This window comes from Siphateles boraxobius, unplaced genomic scaffold, assembly GCF_051911475.1.
Source record: "Siphateles boraxobius isolate OS27281-9 unplaced genomic scaffold, OSU_SipBor_1 73, whole genome shotgun sequence".
Lineage (NCBI taxonomy): Eukaryota > Metazoa > Chordata > Actinopteri > Cypriniformes > Leuciscidae > Siphateles > Siphateles boraxobius.
This window is the reverse complement of record NW_027509201.1, coordinates 727,969-750,181: the sequence shown is the minus strand read 5'-3', so window position 1 is coordinate 750,181 and position 22,213 is coordinate 727,969. Positions and strand designations below refer to the sequence as shown.

At 35.3% G+C, this 22,213-nt stretch overlaps 1 protein-coding gene across 1 annotated transcript; it reads left to right on the top strand.

Moving 5' to 3' along the window:
- Positions 1 to 6,707: 6,707 nt before the first annotated feature.
- On the top strand, positions 6,708 to 18,006 carry gpr137ba (G protein-coupled receptor 137Ba). Its single transcript, XM_077217491.1, has 7 exons — positions 6,708 to 7,239; positions 8,801 to 8,850; positions 8,947 to 9,169; positions 13,715 to 13,864; positions 14,804 to 14,932; positions 15,030 to 15,151; positions 17,129 to 18,006. The coding sequence occupies exons 1-7, from the start codon at positions 6,889 to 6,891 to the stop codon at positions 17,229 to 17,231; spliced, it is 1,128 nt and encodes a 375-aa protein (XP_077073606.1). The 5' UTR covers positions 6,708 to 6,888; the 3' UTR covers positions 17,232 to 18,006.
- Positions 18,007 to 22,213: the final 4,207 nt, after the last annotated feature.

The window sequence follows — 22,213 nt, the reverse complement described above, 5'->3', positions numbered from 1 at the left end:
TGAGCTCAAACATTTAAAAAGTAGGCTACTTCTTAAAGTCAGTTACTGCATATAAACAAATCTTATTTTGCAAGTTGTCATAGTGGGAAACATATCTAAAACAGCCAAGTGTGTGTGTGTGTGTGTGTGTGTGTGTGTGTGTGTGTGTGTGTGTACCCTATATATAGCATACTAACTATGCTGTTTCATACAATAATATATCCTTAATGTATACGTCTTTTCTCTACTGCAACTCATATGTGAGCGTGTGTGTGTGTGTGTGTGTGTGTGTGTGTGTGTGTGTGTGTGTGTGTGTGTGTGTGTGTGTGTGTGTGTGTGTGTGTGTGTGTTTGTACTTACATTGTCTGGAAAAAGTGTAGTTTGAACATATTAATATGTTGTTCCACAGAAAAAAGAAAAATGCTTCTTTCCATGTCATGATTGAAAATGCTTGGCTCATGGATTTTTATTTTTTTACTATTAATATTATGCCATTATTTTTTTATTATTATTTTCATGGGGCATCCAGTCACATAATCTAATTAAAATATTTATGACAACGCTTATTGTCTCAGCAAATCAGGTAGTTCTACTCATTAACATCATGTTGCATAATTAAAGCTGCAACATTAAACAAACATCAGCGACTGATCTTTTGATGATTTAATAATTGAGCACCATCCAAAAGACCATCAGAGCAAGGCCTTGTTTTTGGCACAATCACACTCCCTTTGAAACGACACAATAATTGCCAATAATATCCTGAGTTCACTGTACTGTGTGCAAATGAACAGTGACACAACAGCATTCCAGATTATCGTTCACTGTCAAGTGATAAATATGAATGTAAACTAATTGATTTGGATGGTTAATTTAGTTAATTGGGCATTGGGGTTAGTATTAAACAACATGAAGTTAAAACAAATAAACAAGGTGCTGTGAAACATTAAATAACACCGCCATCTACTGGTCAATAATATCTCTACAAGCATTTAGAACTGAAGTGAGAATGAATTGTAATTCCAATTTAATTCTGATTCCTAAATTTGAATGGATAAAATTTGAATGCAGAATTTAAATTTGACTTAAAGCACATAATATTAAAATGGAATTAAGTTCAAAGAAATTCATGCAACTGTCAGAATGAATTCATTTAATATGCACACAACATTTGGGCCATTTCCAGGAATGTTTGAAATTCCACCTTTAGACATCTGTATTTATTTTATTTTATAAATATGTTTAACTATATACATGCATTTTATAACGCAAGCATCAATTTCCATCATCATTTCTCAATGACAACAAAAATCTTCAAAGTGGAGCGAAACAACATGAAGTGCGTTTACCAGATGGAAACCTTGAACAAAACACATACGAATAATCTGAATATTTTAGTTGCTGTGTTGGACTCAGTTCCCTCTGTTCTGTTGTATGATTGTGTTTAACATCTTTAGTTCCTCTTTCTGTAATTTCATTTAAATTGTGGCCGATTAAATTTAAGTTCACACTTCAAATTAAAAGGAAGACAGTTTTTAATGATTTTTTTCCTCAATCCATGAAATTTAAGCATAATAGAGCATGACTCTAATTTGAACAATAATGCAAGAATATCAAAAAATAATAATAATTATATCAGTCTAGCAGGAGAAATAGGTTCCCATGTACCCGTTTGGCATTTTTTTGTAACCTTTTTTTTTTTTTTTTTTTGGGACCCTAATGGTGTCAACTAATGTCCCATGGGGGTTCGTTTGGCGGCCATCTTGAAGTGATGTCATTGCTAGGGACGAAAAATGCAGATTTTCATATCTCCTGAACCACACAACATACAAAGACAAATGAACCCACTTTTTCATATAATTCTGACACCAGGAATCAAATGGAAAGGTCATTGACATGGTACAATCAGTCTTGATTGGTGAAAAATAGGCAAATAACAATTTTTAGGCTCATAACGCTAATAGGCTAATTGTTTCCTGCGTTAGACCTGTTTGTTATAGACCCATGTATGAGGCGTCAAATCATGCGGATTATTGAGGAAAGGTGTGCTATATCTTTTTTTAAGCGATCGGGCGTACGATGTTCGCCCAGCCGGTAAAAAATTGGGCAAAAGATCCCATAGACTTAACATTGCAACGGATTTTGGTGAGTCATAGCTCTGAGCGAGGATTTCGTAGAAACATATGGGTTACCACATTTGAAGAGGCTGGCAGGCTCTGTAATAACATACCTCACAATGGGGTGTAAATTGTACCCCTGGGGGGCAACAGCTGCCCAAAGTTGCCCCATAGACAAACTGTGGTGAAGGGACGGCCCATGAAACAGGGATTGCGCATACGTGTTTATCCTACTATGTAATTTGCATAGGACTTTTTTGTATTGAACATAACTCTGGATCACAGTGTCAAAAAGACACGGGGTGGTCTCTCAGGATCAACATGAAACTATCAAGCCACACCCTAGCAACCATTTAGAGCACCCTAGCAACAAGAGGTCAAAGGGATATCCTTGGATTAAAGTGTCATAGAAACATGAGTGTGAGCTCATTTGACTCAGTAAACAGCAAATCACGAATCACCTTCAACACTTCCTAGCCATGCCCTAGCAACCATTGTCGAGCACCCTAGCAACCCAAACCAAAAGAAGGATATCTTCTAATCCGAATGTCATAGAGGGATTGCAGTTGGTTTATATCATTCACACTAACAAGCAGCCTCATCATTGGCAGCTATTAAGTCACACCCTAGCAACCAAACAGTAACCTAGCAACCGTTTAGCAAGACCTATATCTCTGCATCAGAACATCGTAGAGACATGGTGGTTAGCTCCTTTGACTAATGCTAGCAAACAGGACTTTTAAGGACTACAGGACAGTCTGGGGAAGCTACCGCTGAGGTCGGTCAGAAGATTACCATCAACACCGTGTGCATGAAGGCTCTGCCACTTGTCTGGAAGTTCAGGGAGAAGTACAAGCACCACCGAGTCCTCCCAGGGCAGTTCCACACTGCCGTGAACTACCTCAGCATGATCACTAACCATAAGTGCAATGGTTGAGACTAGAGTTGGGCAGTATCCAAATTTTGATACCGTCAAACCTCCTCCCTATTTACCACGGTATACGGGGCGTGACTAATTAAAAATTATGACGTAAGGCTCAGACGGCGTCACCAAACTGTTGGCTTGTGCCTACACCGTTCAGAAACCGAATACCAAACACTAATACTAATACAACATAACATGCACAATATTAACAACTTTTATTAGCAACAAATAGCAGCTTATAAAAAAGTGCAAATACAACAGTCAAACAGAAGTCAATTAACATAAACATCCAGAACAGTTTTCGGGCACACAAATCAATTAAATAAAATCCCAGCCCGAACAACTTTTAATAACAACAAAGAGCAGCTTATAAAAAAGAGCAAATAGACCCACAATAGTCAAGAGTTGAATTAACAAAAACATCCATATTATAACAATTATTGCAAATCAATAGGCCTGAATTAAAACACAGTCCAGTCTTCTTTCCGAATCTGTTTTTAACGAAAACCAAATAAAATAAAATAAAAACACTGTTCTTTCTCCTCCACACTGTCACGTGATGACAACCACGAATAAGCATTTTTAGGTATTAAATAAATGATATTTAATATTTAATCCTTGTCTCCTATATAAGTACATTGCATTTTTTTTACATTTTTTTTTAAATTTAAAAAAAGGCACGTTTTCATGCTACTTTTTTCTGTGAAGATCAACAACCTGGCGCTCTTCCATAAATTCAATGGAAACACAGCCGGATTGTTCTTCGCATTTGATGGTCGGAACTACTCCAGGTAATTATATTGAACAAAGTTTTAATATTGCATATGATTAATGTTGTGAAACTTCAAAGCTTAGATAACATAAGTCACATTCAACACTCAACAGCATTATTCCTGCTTCATCTCTGGTATCCTGAGGGCTGTAGACAAGACCATGGAAGAAGCCTTTATGAAGTTTGCATAGTCCTCATGTAACGAGGGTCAAATTATTGAATAGTATGTTATAATGGCAGCTTGGTTTCTGTTGAATATTAAACTGGAATTGGTCTCATTTGCAGCTTACCATCTTCACCACTGGAGTCCCAAAAAAAACAGGTTACAAAAAAAAGGCCAAACGGGTACATGGGAAAATATTTCTCCTGCTAGACTATAGTATTTATGGTCAGTCAACAAGAACATGTCAACATTTCACCTAAAATGAAAAGGAGTTCAATTTTAAGTCTATTTTTACACATAAAATATTTCACTATCTGTGTATTATATTATATTATTATCTGTTATATTAACTTTTATATCAAAATCAAAGTTTAGATCAAAATTATAATCTGAGATACATATGAAACATGCATGCATTCCCCATTATAAGTACATCACATGACCTTAATGTGATTATTACTCCACTGGACAACCTGTCACTCATATGAGATCTCAGCATTAGCAAACCACAACGATCCAATCAATTTCCACTGAACAAAATCAAGTCTAGATTTGTTCTTGTTTGAGAAGCATTGGATATACGTCACAATAGGGAAGAAAAGACTATCCTCGAATATAAGAAGTAACCCGTGCCATGGACCAGCATTCAAAACACAGCAAGTGCTTTTCTACATTCAATAGACGTTTATTTCTTATAATGTATTGGTCTACTTTTCACTCTGATAATCTAATACTTTTCACTCTGTTGATTGATTTACTTGACCTCTGACATCTGGGCCAAGTTGCATGTCACTGACTTATATTGCTGCCATGTTGAAGGAGAACCCACGCTACATCAGCAATAATTCACAAATATAGTCCCACGTCGAGGCGCAGACACAGAGAAGGTTCTCACGGCTTGAGGAGGCTTGTGGTGATGAAACCAGACGCTTAAAAGTCATATATCCTTCAGACCAGAGATTTAATCAGCCTGTACTGAGGTTACAGTAAAACACAAGTCGAGTCAAAAAAACGCCAGTCTGAATATTAATTAGCTTCGCTTGATTTTGGCAAATTCACAAGAAAGAACTATACAGCATCGTAAATGAAAATAAAGACGTGTGTTAAGCAGAAAATAAAGGTTTAGAAATAATTTTAGTACAACTGTGATATACTATATTTCTTCCATCACAAACCGGTCAGACTTATTCAGTGCTGTTATTGTTAACTAAAACTATTAAAAATGCATTTACATATTTTAAGTTAAGCTGAAATAAAATATTCTATGAAATAAAATATAATATTTGATTTATTAGATTATAATAAAAAATATAATATATAATGCAATAAAATAATAGATGAAAACCTTGAACTTAAACTAATTGAAATAAAATATTTTTAAGATCTACCTAGAACTATAACTGAAATAAAAATAAAAGCTAAATAGAAATATAAAAAGCTAATAAAAATTACTCAAACTTAAAATTAAATTAAAAAAAGCTTGCTCAAAATATTAATAAATATAATTAGTACTAAAATTAATTAATTAATATATAATTAACACTAAAATAACACTTCATAGAAACATTTTCTCTCTCTCTCTGCCTAAGAAAAAGAATTACAGTATGATCTTTTCACTTTCAATTTCAACACCAAAAAATATGGTATGAAATGTATGCTAATTTTGTATGCTAATTGCTGGCTAACAGCTGACATGAATGACAGATTATCACACTGTCACATTTACATATCAAAATCATTTACATATTTGAAATTAGGCTGAAATAAGATATTCTATGAAATAAAATATAAAATTTGATTTATTAGATTATAATATAAAATATAATATATAATACTTCTATATTTTAATGAAAAGGATTTACACTAATTCCAATATATAAAATTCGTATAACTCACAATTCAATAATAAATTAAATAATAATTGAATAAGAATGATTAATTAATAGTAATAATTATAATTATTATAATATTAAACAATAATATTAAATATAATATTTATTATATAAAATTATTAAATCATAAAAGAAAATGCAGAAAAGAGGCAATTGCCCAAATTGCCATTTATACTAAAATTGCATATAAAAATATGTAATGGGTGTCTCATTATGTAAAGTAAATAACAAAGGCTTTGCTCTAATGAAGCTTCATGTGCAGATCCGTGCAAACCTGTAAATCTTTCAGTTTAACCCAAGAATCAAGTTTCTATACTGTTATATAATTTAGTAAAATAGATGGAGATAACTTTATAGGATTTTTGAAGGAAGCTGAACCAAATAGTTTATTTTCTGTGCAACCAGGCGTAGCATGCACCATGTCATGATATTAATGTACCATTGTTTTGACATGTGTATAGTATAGATGTTGTTGCTTTTTTTTTATGTTTTAATGTAAATGTTTCTAAAATCAAAAAAGACAGTGTTAAGTAAAAAAATAGATGGAGATTTAGGTCTAACAGAAGGAAAATGCTCCAAAAAAAAGTAGTTGCAATTGGTTGTAGTTGCCCCTGGTTTGTACAGTATAAAGTTGTTTCATTATGTTCATTATGTACGTGCAGATGCTGAATGTGCAAACCTGCCATATATTGGGAAGAAAAAGAAGCATAAGCATCCCGTGGGAAGCGTGAGCAGGGTTAAAGGTACAGTAAAGCACGTCAACACAGCGTCATTGAGTCCGTCCTCCCTCGTTCTCTCCCTCCCTTCCTCCAGATTTCACTGTTCGCTGCACAATATTATACGCCCTCCTTCCAGCTGAATGCGGTTCATGCACGAGGAACTGCTACATGCTTTCTTTTCCTCTTTCATTCTCATTTCCTTCCCCTAAATCCCAGCGCTGCTCTCGCAAGCTCGTTCTCTCGTCTATAGGCGTTTAAACACGAAAAGGAGGAGCCGAAGAAGCCGGCACACGAGGAAAAGCCCAGGAGGAAAAGAGACAGATGGAGAACGAGCCTCTCTCTCCTCTGCCGACCTTCAGCCCGGCCGTGCCACCGTTCGTGATGCTGGGGTTAACAGTGGCATACACTGTCTTCTACACACTGCTCTTTGCGTTCGTGTACGCGCAGCTGTGGCTGGTGCTGAGATACAGACACAAACGCTTCAGCTACCAGACTGTGTTTCTGTTCTTGTGTCTGCTGTGGGCGGCTCTGCGTGCGCTTCTCTTCTCGTTTTATTTCAGAAACTGTGTGACCGCAAACACACTCGGACCCTTTTCTTTCTGGCTGCTCTACTGTTTCCCCGTCTGCCTGCAGTTCTTCACTCTCAGCCTCATGAATCTCTACTTCGCACAGGTGAGTTACACACAAGCGTCCTTTGAACCTTGCTACTGTGGCAATGGTAAAATCTGGTTTTAAGACTGCAGGTCACATGTAAGTTTGTGAGAGCGGATTAACACTCACAAAAAAAAGGATATTGCACAGCAAAAGAAGATATTCTGTCGCTTACATCATGTATACATTTTCATATTGTTCCTGATCTGATTACGCATAAATTCATTCTAAAGAGAAATTATCTGTTGTATTAACTTAAAGTGAAACGACTTTCTTTTTTTTCCTTCACATCAATCCTTATTTATCCAACCACCTCCAGTGTTATTTTAGTATTATATTTAGAGCTGTGCAACGATTAATCGCATCCAAAATGAAACTTTGTTTACATAATATATGTGAGTGTACTGTGTATGATTATTTTGTATATATAAATACACACATGCATGTATATATTTAAGAGAAATGTGTTTTATTTTATTATATAAAATATTTATAATATAAATATATATACAGTATTCACATGCAAATATTTCTCAAATATATACATGCATGTGTGTGCAATAATTATACACAGTACACACACATATATTATGCAAACACAAACTTTCATTTTGGATGCGATTAATCGTTACACAGCCCTAAGATGTGCCTTTGCAACCATGTATGTAATGCATTTGTCTGTTTTAATATGCATCACATCAAAAAGTGTAAGGAGGGTTAAAAAACCACTTAAACGTCCAAATCATCTTCTTTAAGAGTTTGTTATTATTGATTCACACCCACACTAGGGCTTATGTCACTTAAAAATCAGTTTTACATGTATTGAACATTCTCACAATTGATTTTGTTTGAATGTTGTTGCAGTGTAAAATTATTCTTCCTGTTTTATTGTGATTAAAGCTGCACTTGCAAATGAATCATATGTGTGGGAGTGCAAAGTGAGAAAAAAAAGAGAAGTGAAATCATTCACTGCGGTCTGATGCATTTACACTACACTGTAAAAGACACTGCAGTAAAAACCTGTGAATTATTTACACCATACCTACCAACTAATTTAGATTTAAAGCAACAATACATATTTTAAATGTTCAACGAGCACGTCCACTTACTTATATACGGGTAAGAACAGGTGAGAAAAATACTATACTGTTGTCACTGGCTTTTTTTTTTACAGTGCATTTTTGGAATAAAAGAGCTTTTACTTTGTAGAATTAACTTTTTTTAGTTTTAGGTCAAAAATTTTAAGTAAAAAAAATAATCTGATTAATAATTTCATTCACACCAATGTAATTTTTCAGGGTCAGATCAGGTTGGAATAACTCTTTAAGGTAGCAACTGTACATTTTCACTTTTTACAGTATATAATCACACACTTTAGTCCCTCAAACTGCCTAAATCAGATCTTATATGATATGAACATGTTGGCATGTCAATGTTTATAATGGAGGCGAGCAGTAAACCTGAAAAGCGCTTGTTTAACAATCTTGTCTATGTTAAGATCAAAGTGTGTGGTGACCTGAATGTTATGATCCTGAATGTGTCATATGCTATTTATTTCACACTAACTTGTTTTCTGGGATAGGTCATTTTCAAGGCGAAGTCTAAATATTCACCAGAACTTCAGAAATACAGGTGAATATGAATCCATACAATTATCATCTGAAACTTCTGTACTTCTAAAAGTACTGTTGTTTATCTTTTTTAATGATGTATGTCTCGTGTCGTCAGGCTGCCGCTGTACCTGCTCTTCTTGTGCATTAGCATCATCTTCTTGCTGGTGAACTTGACCTGCGCGCTGCTGGTGAAGATGACAAACACCGACACAGAGACTGTCGTGCTGGTGCGCGTGGCCATCAATGATACTCTGTTTGTCCTCTGTGCCGTCTCACTCTCTCTGTGTCTCTACAAGATCGCCAAGATGTCTTTGGCCAACATCTACCTGGAGTCCAAGGTAATGAAACACAAAAACACAAATGACAAAACAAAACAGAAAGCTGTGATACGTTATATGTAAGGGATAATGTACATCCAGCCGGTTGTTATCTCAGAATAAACCCCGATCAGGGTCTTGCATCAACCTGAAGGGGGTTTATTCTGAGATAACAACCGGCTGCTGATGTACATTATCCTGCTTATTACGCAGCTACTTGCCACATAAGTAAATAATCAAGACATAAAATATTGATCTGAGTCTAAATATTTGATTAGGTCTTTAAATGCAAAGCTTCCGCGGAGAGAGCAGTTGCTAGTGTGGGAAGTTCAATCTCGACGGACATTTAAGAAATACCGCACGTTCATATCACTTATTACACAGCATTTCGCCACATAAATAATTATGGGGATAAGATATATTGAATATGAGATGAAACTGTTTTAAAATCGTACTTGTTTCTATCTTATAATCCAACAGTTTACAAAACAATAGTCGCAAGATGTTAGCAGCTGCGTTTGTATGAAACAAGAGAGAGCGAGTCCTCGATACTGGATGGCATAATTAAATAACTGTACACAAAGTATTTACCCGGATTAGCCTATTATCTGTTTTCAGGGGTTGTTATCGAGGAATAACATACCGCTGGATGGGGCGATTGACCAATCAGAATCAAGTATTCGTGTAATAAAGCAAGAATAAAGTCAACATGAATATACTACAATACAGAGGAAGGGAGGTGTGGTTTATAAAAGGCGAGAACTTTACAACATCTTGCGAACATTTTCATTTACAAGAAGTAACATTTAAAAAATGTTTACTAAAGTTCTGAGAACCACATACCGCTGGATGGGGCGATTGACCAATCAGAATCAAGTATAGTCAACATGAATATACTACAATATATACAGATGATGGTTTATAAAAGACGAGAACTTTGCAACATCTTGCTAACATTCTCATTAAATATCAAAACGTTATTTATGAATGTTCTCTGAATGTATTTTCTTGGTTACGCGAGTATTAAATGAACATTCTGTTTTGCAAACGTTATGAGAATGTTACTTTTGAAAGTTCTCTGAACATTCTGAAACAAGAAGTAACATTTTAAAAATGTTTACTAAAGTTCTGAGACCGTTCCCTGTTAGCTGGGTTGCAAGTTTTTGAATCCTAGAATCTCAGCACAAACGAATGATCCATTTCAACAGGCAATGCATTTTAATGGGCTAACCAGAAGGAAACTGTCTCTTATAAAAAGATAGCATGGAAAAGCATTTACAGTGTATTTTCCATACATTATCTTGGTTTAATTTTCAGTCTTAAAAAGCATGTTGTCGTTTGAAAATGTGCCAGTCTTCCCAAGTCCACTATATGTCAATCTATCTTTCAACTAAACCTAATTCCACACTTCCACCATCTTCCCTTACTAACTGCCTTCTTGACATAAAATCCTGGTTCACATCAAATTTCCTTAAACTAAATAGTAATAAAACAGAATTGCTTCTTATAGGTACAAAATCAACATTAAACAAAATCCATAATTTCTCTATTCTTATTGATAGCTCCTCCATTTTCCCCTCCCCTCAGGTTAAGAGTTTGGGTGTCATCTTTGATAGCACCCTCTCCTTTACATCTCATGTTAACAACGTTACTCGGTCTACTTATTATCATCTTCGTAATATCAACCGTTTGCGTCCTTTCCTCACGCCGCACTCCACTGCCATTCTTGTTCACAGCTTAGTCACCTCCAGTGGCGGTTCTAGACCATTTCAACTGGGGGGGCCAAGCTGGGCCCAGTTGTACTGTTAGAGGGGCCAGTTACATTTAGACCTTATTGTTGTCATATCATTTTCTGCACTGCACTGCAGGCATTAACAGGCAAAATACCATGTTTATAATCATTCGACAATGTATTTGCATTTCCATTATATTTTTACATTTGCATTACATATTCAGTATTAGTCAGAGTAACTGTAATTGACATGATGTCCTTCTTTCTCTTCATTTTGGTGAGAACTATAGAGCAAAAGCAATGGGGACCAAGAAGCGTATTAATTCATTTACTGAAAATAACTGACTTGCTAGGTAACTATGTCTAACCGTTTACAGGGTTCCTGCACACTTTTTAAAGTCAAATTTAAGCCTTTTTAAGACCTGAAGAAATCAAAATTCATACCGTACATTAGGGGTGTGCAATATTGACAAAATATATCACAATATTTTCAATGTTTTGTTGATAATTAGATGATATTTTACTGATTGTGTTTTTGTGCTGGTGACATGGCTGGTTTAGGCCTGTTGTTGACAGCAGACTCACAAAGATATTCATATTTTTTAATATTCTATGCAGTGGTCAGTTAACAGCAGGGACCGAAATTAATTTTTTCATTAATTTTTTATTAATTTAATTTGCCACCTTAAATTGATTTCCAGGGGCATTTTCACCTATATATGGACATTCTTTCTAAACTTATTTAGAGTTATGAATCACCTTTTATGTCAAATACTAACAAACAAATTATACAGTAATTATACGTATTTATACAATAATACTTAATTATACAATAATTATACAGTACCACTGTTACCTGTCAAATGAAATAATTTAATCAAAATCCATCTTTGCAGTGCAGAGGTGGGACAGAAGTGGCATTAATATATTTACATTCCATTTATAATTGCATAAATAAAGCTATGAGATTTTTTTAAAAATCAATATTTAAATATGAAATGATTTCTAATTGTAATGTTCTAATTAAAGGCTACTTTAAATATGAAACTAAAAGGTCTTAATCTTAAAAGGTCACGGTCTTAATAAGTGAGTTGAGGGATTCATTCATTCAACGGATTTGAAAACGGCTGATTCATTCGGGAAAGGAGCAAGTGATTCCTTCAAAACGCGGATTTCAGTCAATAAATCATCGCTGTCTGTTGCGTTGAGACTCTGCTACGGTTTCATTTTGAAATTCTAGTCGGCGAAATAAAGGGAAAACAAACAATATTGACAATATTGTGTCTAAAAGGTAACTCCCAATGTTCACTTATTGTTAATTTAGCTGTTGTATAACATCAATATCACAGTTGCAATTGTGCACGGGAAAACGGCACTCTTGCTGATGTGATATTCTAATATAAGAACATAATATGATATAAATATAAGACATAAACTAATTTGGGGGCATAGCCTACCTATGAACCGCACACAGCAGTGAAAGAACGATAGACAAATGCGATGTCAGCTCACAGTGCCTCGTATACAGTTAAAACATTGATTACAATATCATAATAGACAATACACATCGCACACCCCATACGCACATAAAGAATGAACTTGCAACTGAACTGACATTTACCAGCTTTCGCCTTCTCTCCTCTCTCGCGTGCAGGAGACAGACGTTATTCTGCCGCGATTCCCGCGAATGTGATGCGAATTGTCACGTGAACAAGCAAATCCACAAAGATAGAATAATAAAAAAAAAATAATACGCATACAACGATAACAACGATAGCAAAAAAACAGTTTTGTAAAAATTATTTCACACTCCACATTTAGGGGGGCCACAAGGGGGGCCAAGCTTGTTGTCACAGGGGCACGGGCCCCCCCTCTAGAACCGCCACTGGTCACCTCCCGTTTAGATTATTGTAATTCCCTTTTGTTTGGCCTCCCACATGAAACTCTTCATAAACTTCAACTGGTCCAAAACTCGGCAGCTCGTATCATTACTCGCACCCCTTCTATTTATCACATCACTCCTATCCTACAACAGCTGCATTGGCTTCCTATTATTTATCGTATCAACTACAAAATACTTCTTCTTACTTTTAAAGCCATTCATAATCTAGCCCCTTCATATCTTTCTGATCTCCTCCATATACCCACACACATGCGTACTCTAAGATCTTCTTCTTTTATTCATTTTACTGTTCCCCGTGTCCGCCTTGTTACTATGGGGAGTAGAGCTTTCAGTTTCTCTGCTCCTCAGCTCTGGAATTCGCTTCCACCAGATCTCCGTAAAATTGACTCTCTTTCACTTTTCAAATCCAAACTCAAAACTTACCTGTTTAGAATAGCTTATTCCCTTTGACCATAACTGCACTATTTTTTTAATTGTCTTGTGTCTCATTGCTTTTTTAAATTTGTTATTGTTGATGATGATGTAAGGTGACCTTGAGTGTCAAGAAAGGCGCCTATAAATAAAATGTATAATAATAATAATAATAATAATAATCTAAAGAAGATTAATTGGACGGTTGGGCAGTTTTAAACCCTCCAAACACTTTTGGATGTGATGCATATTCCGTTACTCAGTTAAAACGGACAAACACATTACACACAGGGTTGCAAACGAACACTGTCAAACATGGAACCAGTTTAAAATGATTCATAACAACATTATTTCACATTTTAAACTGAGTTTTTATTTTATTTTATTTAAACCCCCATGGAGTGGAATAGATAATTAAGTCAATCTGAATCCATGTGTATTTTATCCATTGTAAAATGAATTGGATGGTGTTTCGTACCAGAATTGAGTCTGAATGTCACGTCTCATCTCCTCTGTCCAGGGATCATCTGTGTGTCAGGTGACTGCAATCGGAGTGACGGTGATCCTGCTGTACTCGTCTCGTGCGTGCTACAACTTAGTGGTGCTGGCACTGACGAAAATCAAGAGCATCAACTCATTCGACTACGACTGGTACAACGTTTCAGACCAAGTATGTGCCAAATACCCATAACAGAAAGGTCAAAAAGGTTCCAGGTTCAATGCAAATTAAACTCTAGTCACTCTGGATATTTGTGTCAACTGTATCACTTTGTATCAAATGCCAATTAGCACAGAAAAAAGCACAAAAATTGCAGTTACAATAATGCACTTAAAATGGAAGTAAATTAAGCGTCTTTAGTACTTTTGTTTTCATGATGATATATTAACCCTATTCTGTTTCGTGTTTGATGCACACATTTCTAAGCCCTCTAATTGATCAACATGGTCAACTTTGCTGTCGCACACAATCTCCCCCAGTCCTTCTGTTGTCTGATGATTGATAGTTTAGATTGTTTTATCAATAAAAGTCTTTTAGTATAATCGTATAACATTGTATAACATCCTCCTTCAGCTCGAGCTTCACGTTATTTCCTGCTGTCAAATCTGCACTGAATTTATCAAGTAAACGCAAGAATAACTTTGATATTGTTAGTAATATTGGACTGAAGCAGCTTCATTTTGCATGGATGATTATCCATGCAATTTTTTTTTAGAAAAATTTTAGAATCAAATATGTTCATTATAGGTTTAATTGTTGCATTATATGTTTTAAAACTACAGAGCTTTGATCATAAAACTAAAATATCACTTAAATATCATCTTAGTATGACATATTATTGACAGATAAAGTGACGACTGATATTTCTGCTCAGTTTTGGCCTCTGAGATGTTTTTTCTTTCATATTCTCACTATATTATACTATACATAAAAGCCTGATGTTTAATATGAATACACGTGCAAACTTTGTGTTAGATTGTCTAAAAGTTCAATTAACTGTTCCTTTTAAATCTATATATTTTCTCTGACTATTATTTCACATGCCAGGCTTTATAGGGTTAATGTGTCTCTGTGAATTTGGCAATATTGCTGATTTATCTTATTCTACAGGCAGATCTGAGGTCAACATTGGGCGAAGCTGGGTATGTGGTTTTTGGGGTGATCCTGTTTGTTTGGGAGCTGCTGCCCACATCCCTGGTGGTCTACTTTTTCAGAGTCCGTAAACCAACTCAGGATCGGGTACGGGATTTATACATTTTTTAAATGGTATAAATGAGACTGTACATCACAGGATTAAATGACATGTTCATGACCGTCTCATCTCTCCGGTTGGTAGAGTGCAGCAGTGATCCCTGGGCACATGTTCTCATCTAGAGCTTATTTCTTTGACAACCCGCGCCGTTATGACAGCGATGATGACCTCGCATGGAGTATCATCCCACAAAACATTCAAGCCAGGTATGCCAGTCAAGTTTGGTGTTCAGTCTTTAATGAATCACTTCAAATCAAGTCATAATATTCACTTTCATTCCTGGTCTCATTGTAAATGATTCAAAACCATCTGAAATTATACACACTTTGAATTCAATTGAAAGTTGTGTTTCTCTAATTTAGACTGATGTTAGACAACATCATACATTTAAAGAATTAACCCACTGGTGCTCTTCAGTCACTTATGAACAAAAAAATTAACGTTTTGATTTTTTTTTAAATTGTAACTTCATTGGAATGGTACAAAACTTGGTGACTTCTGTGGCACTGGCTATGTAAACACAAAAAACATGATTAGAAAATGGCTAAATGGTCTTAAAAAATAAGTACCAGGTGGTCAAAAATTATCGCCATAAGAAATAAATGGGAAATGCCAATAAAAAAAAAAAAGGGGTTACCATCCACAAATCAGCAATGAGGCAGAAAACAGAAATTAAGGTGTTAACCTCTGAAACTCTGATAAATCATTTCTTATTATTTGTGTAACTTTTTTTTTATTAGGTTGATGTTATGCATTCTCTGTGTTCAGGTTTGACTGTTATAATAATGCAAAAACTGACACTATACATCACAATTTCAAACAAAAACAGTAGTCTGAACGTGTCTAAATAAATATCCAAATGAAAAAAAACAATAAAGTAAGTAAATATGTCTGAAAACACTGTTCTCAGCAGCTATGGTATACACAGCCCTGTAAATAGTGGTCACATCATGGTATTACAGATGATTTTCATTATTTCCTTCCACTAGATGACACCAATCTGCAATTATTCATTGGATTTTAAAGTCTCTGTGTAGTAAATCATTTTAGTCCTTAAAACTCATCTCAGATCACCAAAATTACATATTTAAAGTTTTTTTCCTTGAAATGTTTATGCCTTAAAATATCTTGAATGTAACTCGACACCCTTGCCTCATGTAGTATACGCGGTTCTATGAATATGCAAATGAGCCCCGCCTCCACTCACTCACTCACTCACTCACTCAGAGATCCACTCGTTGACGATCACACGTTGATCTGATTGGTTACAAGCTAGTTTGTGACGTCAGAAACACCAGCGATTTCAAACCGTGTTTTTGAGACTGTCTTTGGTTCACTGCAGTTTTAAGGAGAAAATACTCAGCAATGCTGTCGACTTATGAATTTACACAAAGCATTTTTTTAAACACCACATAGACATATAAACATTAAAAGCTGGATTTTCACAACAGGGGGACTTTAAAGTTTTGCTTTATTTTTTACTTACTGCATAAATAAATAAATAAATCTAATCTGATATAGAAATAAATAAAATGGTGCATAATTTAGAGGTGAATATTATTTATAGTACCATGAAATCTCCCAAAAATGCAAAATATTAAATAATAATTTTATTGAATTAAATAGGCCTATAGCACATAAATTTCATTGAGGTTTATTTGGTCACTTTTGGCCACGAGGAGCAACCACCTAGCAACCAGTCAGAACACCCTAGCAACCGCCTTGCAATGCCCTAGCAACCACCCAGAATACCCTAGCAACCACCCAGAACACCCTAGCAACCGCCTAGCAATGCCCTAGGAACCGCCCAGAATACCGAAGCAACCGCCTAGGAACGTCATAGCAACCACCCAAAATACCCTAGCAACACCATAGCAACACCCAGAACACCCTAGCAACTGCCTAGCAATGCCCTAGCAACCGCCCAGAATACCCTAGTAACTGCCTAGCAATGCCCTAACAACCGCCCAGAATACCCTAGCAACCGCCTAGCAACCACCTGAACACATGAATAAGCCATATCTCAGCACCAAAACATCGTACAGACATGTTTGTTGGTTCGTATGCAATCATGTACCACACTCCAGCAACCGACTGACGAGTTTTGCCACTGCAAGCACCACTTCACATTTTCTTCTGGAAATGTACATTCTAGTTCATTGCCTATGTCTCCTCATTCACAGTGTGACGACGGACAGCTGTGATTGGAGCTCCAGGAACAACAGTTTCACCGCATACGTCGAAGGAGAAGAGTCTCTTCTAGTACCAGAGTTAAATCCCTACTAGAACTTTCCCATTGAGGGATTGAGTTTGATTATTTTGCACATTCCCCATGACTGTGGCATCAGTCATGGGTAATAGTAAATACCACAGATTTATTTTTTTTAACCTATATTTATTAGGGTATCTTAATATAATACCACAGCTGGGATCTGGAAGCAAAACTATCAATCATTTTCTCTATAAAGAATTAGATTCTTATCAATAATGTTCAGTTTTTAAGAGAGTCCTCGTCTGAGTAAAGCGCTGCTTTATGTTTCCGTAGAAGTAAATGTGATTTCAAAAACACTACCCATAATTCTGAGGAGAGATCAATTAGAGAAGTCCCAGTTACACCCACTCCCATGATGCATTGCAAATTTATTAATCGAGTCGGCCTCTCTACCTTCCACATACTAATACTTATACATTTAAATATTTGTATTGTATTTAATATTTGTTTTTAAATATTTTTATTTATATATAAACCTAAAATGTCTTATAATCAGTGGCTGAAAGTCAATAGTTTTATATTGTACAGTTGTTTTTGCTTCGATTATTTGCAATGTCTTATGGGAAATGTAGTTAATTTCCTCATTAAAGAAATTAAGCACAAATTCTTATACCTTCGACTTTTCATCCTATAGAGAAAATGAATGGGAAACATACTTCCACAATCAATATTGCCCACAAAAAGTAGCGTTCATTATTGCATTCTATTTTACACTGTCAATTATATACAGAAGAATATATGAATTAATATATTAGGCCTATGTATACTAGATAAGTATACTAACATTCTGAAACCTATACTCTATAAACAAAATCAGCATCTTCATTTCAGTTGTATTCAGATCTGGGACACAACCCTGTTTAACAAAACTTGGCCTGAACTGTGAAACTATATTGACACACTCCCATGGAAAAATCTATTTTTGGAGATACACATTTTTCTATAGACAACTGCATTAACAGAATGATAATTTTATGAAGACAATAAAAAAGTATTTATTTTAATGTTCAGAATTAGTGGTTGGATTGTTGTTCATTGTTTTTATAAATACATTTTTAGTGTTGATTGTACAGTTTGTATCTTTGTTAGCTTTTGCACTCGTGTCACTTTGTCCGACTTTGTTTTCTACATTAATAAAAGAGAAATTATCAAAATGACGTGTCTAGAGATTCAGTGAACCCTATCGCTGATTGGCACTGCATTATTTCAGCAAAAATAAAATAACAATGACTAATTTTATAGGTTATAACATAAAACCTTAAAATACATTATCAAGTGAACATATATTACTGACATACAGAAGCAACATGTGCTTTCTTGTAAACAATGGAATTATGTTGATCTTGCCAATAATATACTCATTCATATCCTTTTCTTTTTTTACAGTCTATGCTTTGGCACACTGTAACTCGTCCATTATAAAAGAGTGTTGTTTTATCAAATGCCTCCATTCATTCAGACGTACAACAGAGCACTTGGCCTCATGACGTACTGTAAGAGTTGGCATGCGTGTCTCTCTGGACAAAGAAAGCTTTATATATAAACTAAATAAATATTATACAATCTGGGCCACTAATTTGAATGGATAATCAATGTTGTAATTGATCATTTACTCACCTTTGTTCATATGACTTTCTTCGGTGGAGCATAAATGGACAAAATAATGTTCATGCTGCACTTTTGTATGAACTGAAAGGACAAAAAGCATCATAAATGTTCAGTTTGTCTAAGCATTCACATTTTTTATTTAAATTTCAGCATGTTTTATGACGTAGGCTACGTCTGAATTGTTAATACACTTGCATAGCATAGCTTTAAAAACTCGGACTCGGAAGAGAAAAAGATGTCAACTTCCCCTTCACTCCCACAGCCGCTGTCACGTTAGCTATTAGAAACGGCCTCACAGCAGCGTTGTAGTTTTTTGTAATTTGATGAAAATGTATTATAATACAGAGTATAGTGTTATAAATGTACATACATTCTTTTTAAAATGAAAACATAAAAAAACTTTGCAGGATTTGCGAAAGGCGTCATTACAGACTGATTGATTACTCTACAAACATATATACGCCACAGTGCAAGTGACCGCATTACATTAGTATTACTGCGCCACTGCGTCATTCGCCTTCTGGAGAACTACATTGCTTGGCGGAAGAATAATATATTTTTTTATCTAATAGCATGACATTTTTGTGTCTGTGTGTTTACTAATAATAACATATACATTTTATAATATATTATTTTTGTAATAATACTATATTAACACATGGGCGTCGGAACCATTGTATATGGGTGAGACAAGACCCACCCACTTTTTAAGACCAATGATATCGGACCCACTCACTTCTACCGTCTGTAATTCAGCGCATATGTCTGTTCACTTTTCAGAGCGCCGTCAGTCAAATTCATTCCACTTGAGAAAAGCCCTAATAAATTCAATTCCATTCCGCGTTTTAGCTGCAGCCTTGATTTCCACGCTTTGCCAAGGCAGCAATCTGCACGAGGATGTCATGTATTATTATAGATATATATAAATAACATTGAGGTTTACAGGACATCCCATACAGTACACACACCTCATATTAATCCATTTTACTGTAGCATTTCGGAGATATGTTACTTTAATTGACTTCAGAGGTGTATAAAGACCTCATTTCTAATAAGTAGAAAAAAATAACGGTCAGGTTTAATACAGGACGTCCCATACAGTACACACACCTCATATTAATCCATTTTACTGTAGCGTTTTGGAGACATACGTCATTTTTCTACTTTAAACACCTATAAAAAAGATAGAAAGAAAAAAAGAAAGAAAGAAAGAAAGAGAGAAAAAGATAGAAAGAAAGAAAAAAGGAAGAAAGAGAGAAAGAAAGAAGAAATAGAGAAAAGGTAGAAAGAAAAAAAGGAAGAAAGAGAAATAAAGAGAGAAAAAGATAGAAAGAAAGAAAAAAGGAAGAGAGAGAGAGAGAGAGAGAGAGAGAGAGAGAGAGAGAGAGAGAGAGAGAGAGAGAGAGAGACATAGGGGAGAGAGCACGTTCCCTCTAGCAGCCGTTACTGAAATTACCGTATTCATAGTAATAGGCGCGCACATGCTTTTTTGGCGGCTGGCTTGACCGTGGATTTTCAAACCGCGGCTGGCTTGACCGCAGTGCGCACTTTGGGGCGCTAAAATAATCGCCAATAGCTGACCTGATTGGAGCTCGCTGATTGGCTACAGATTATGTCAAACATTTATATCTTAAATCAGCAATTGGCTAAACTGCTCCAGAGACCCGCCTTTCTGGGGCGATTTCTCCAGCGACTTTATTGTTAATTTTTTAATCTTAGTTGATTATTGGCTATTAGAGCTGATTTGGTTGCTGAGACGGAGACGCGCAGAGATGGCAATAGACGCGCTGTTTGATTTGTGACCGTGCTGTGCTTATTCCATTCATTCGAGTAGCCTATCATATTGTACAAGGCTTAAAATAATTTAAATATACATACAATAATAGGCCTATACGATATAATATCGTAGAACTAACATGTAGTAGAAGCCTATTTGAGTTGATATTACTCTGGCAAGCTCTGATTTGAGATGCACGCATAGACGGATTTGCGCTCGTTTCATTTTTACTCTCACTCATTCACTTCACTCATTATTGCATATAGATTTAAAAAAAGGTAGCCTATTTGGCTTCGGGAACATAAGGAAGTACGGAAGCCCTGAACAGCAACGTAAAAAAAAAAATTCTAGCATTTCTAGATTAAAGTCGAAATATTTCGAGATTAAAGTCGAAACTCTACGAGAATAAAGTCGTTGGTGGGGACTGTGGGTACGAGCACATCTGTGGAGCTTGGAATTCTATATAATTATTTAAAAAAAAAATATTGCCACATTGATGGCTCACGAAGGTGTAATTGTTCAAATAACTTAAAATTGTTGATTTATTTTAAAATATAAAGAAATTGTGACCCTAAAGTGTTTTTCAAGTGTAATGTTTCTGTAAAGGCTAGGGACAGACAAATTGACATTTCCATAATGACCAATATACAATACAATACAATAATCTTCAAGTTACAGTACAATCTTCACGTGTATAAAGGATTGTCGGCTTAAAAACAGTCAACTAATTTAATATAAAGAGCTGGATACTAATTATTAAGTAAATAATGTAAGCTAAATGTATTGATTAGAGTTGCCATCGACTAAAGATTTTTCTAGTGATGAGAACTAGTAGTCATTCATTTATGTAATTAGTCGACTAATCACAGGTTTATATTAATTTCTGCTAAAATACTGGATGCATGGAGGAAAATAGCCAATCATGCGCTCAAGCACGCATAATCTGGCCGGCTAACGATAATAAATGTGTCTGAAAAAGTAACGAGGCATTTTAATTGTTTAATAATAAACTAATGTTTTCTAAATCAGTGTCGACTGCAAACATATCTCCATCTCCGCTGTAAAGCCGATGCGCCTTTAGAGAGAAATGCACCTTTCATACGGATTAGGCCTACTACATAATCAGACGGTATTTGCTTTCGATTCGAATTTGTTCATTTAAAAGTGGACATTTCAAGCTTTATATAAGTGTATAGGCTAGTATACGTTGTTTTTCAGTTCATTTATCAGATACGCTTCAGTCCACGGAGACCATGCAAGCGATCCCTGATTGTTTTCTTTTATTTTACAAAAGCACAACGTTTTCTTGTTATTGTGAGTTTACACAAATAAACGTGGATGCGTATGATGTATTATTCTTTTCTGTATGACCAGAAATTATGTAATATTTTAAGTTGTTTCCACTGTTGTTGATAGGAGAATTCAAGTGTTCGCTCCGGCGCCTCCATGTCCTGCAGCGCGCTCTCCGCAATAATGGTGGAATATGTTGGAATAGAGTTGACGATTTAATATGAATGATTTGCGTCAAAATCTTTTGTTTATTTGTGATAATCTTAGCCCTTTATTATTATTGTCTAACCTGTATTATGACTGACATTTGACTAAGTGCTT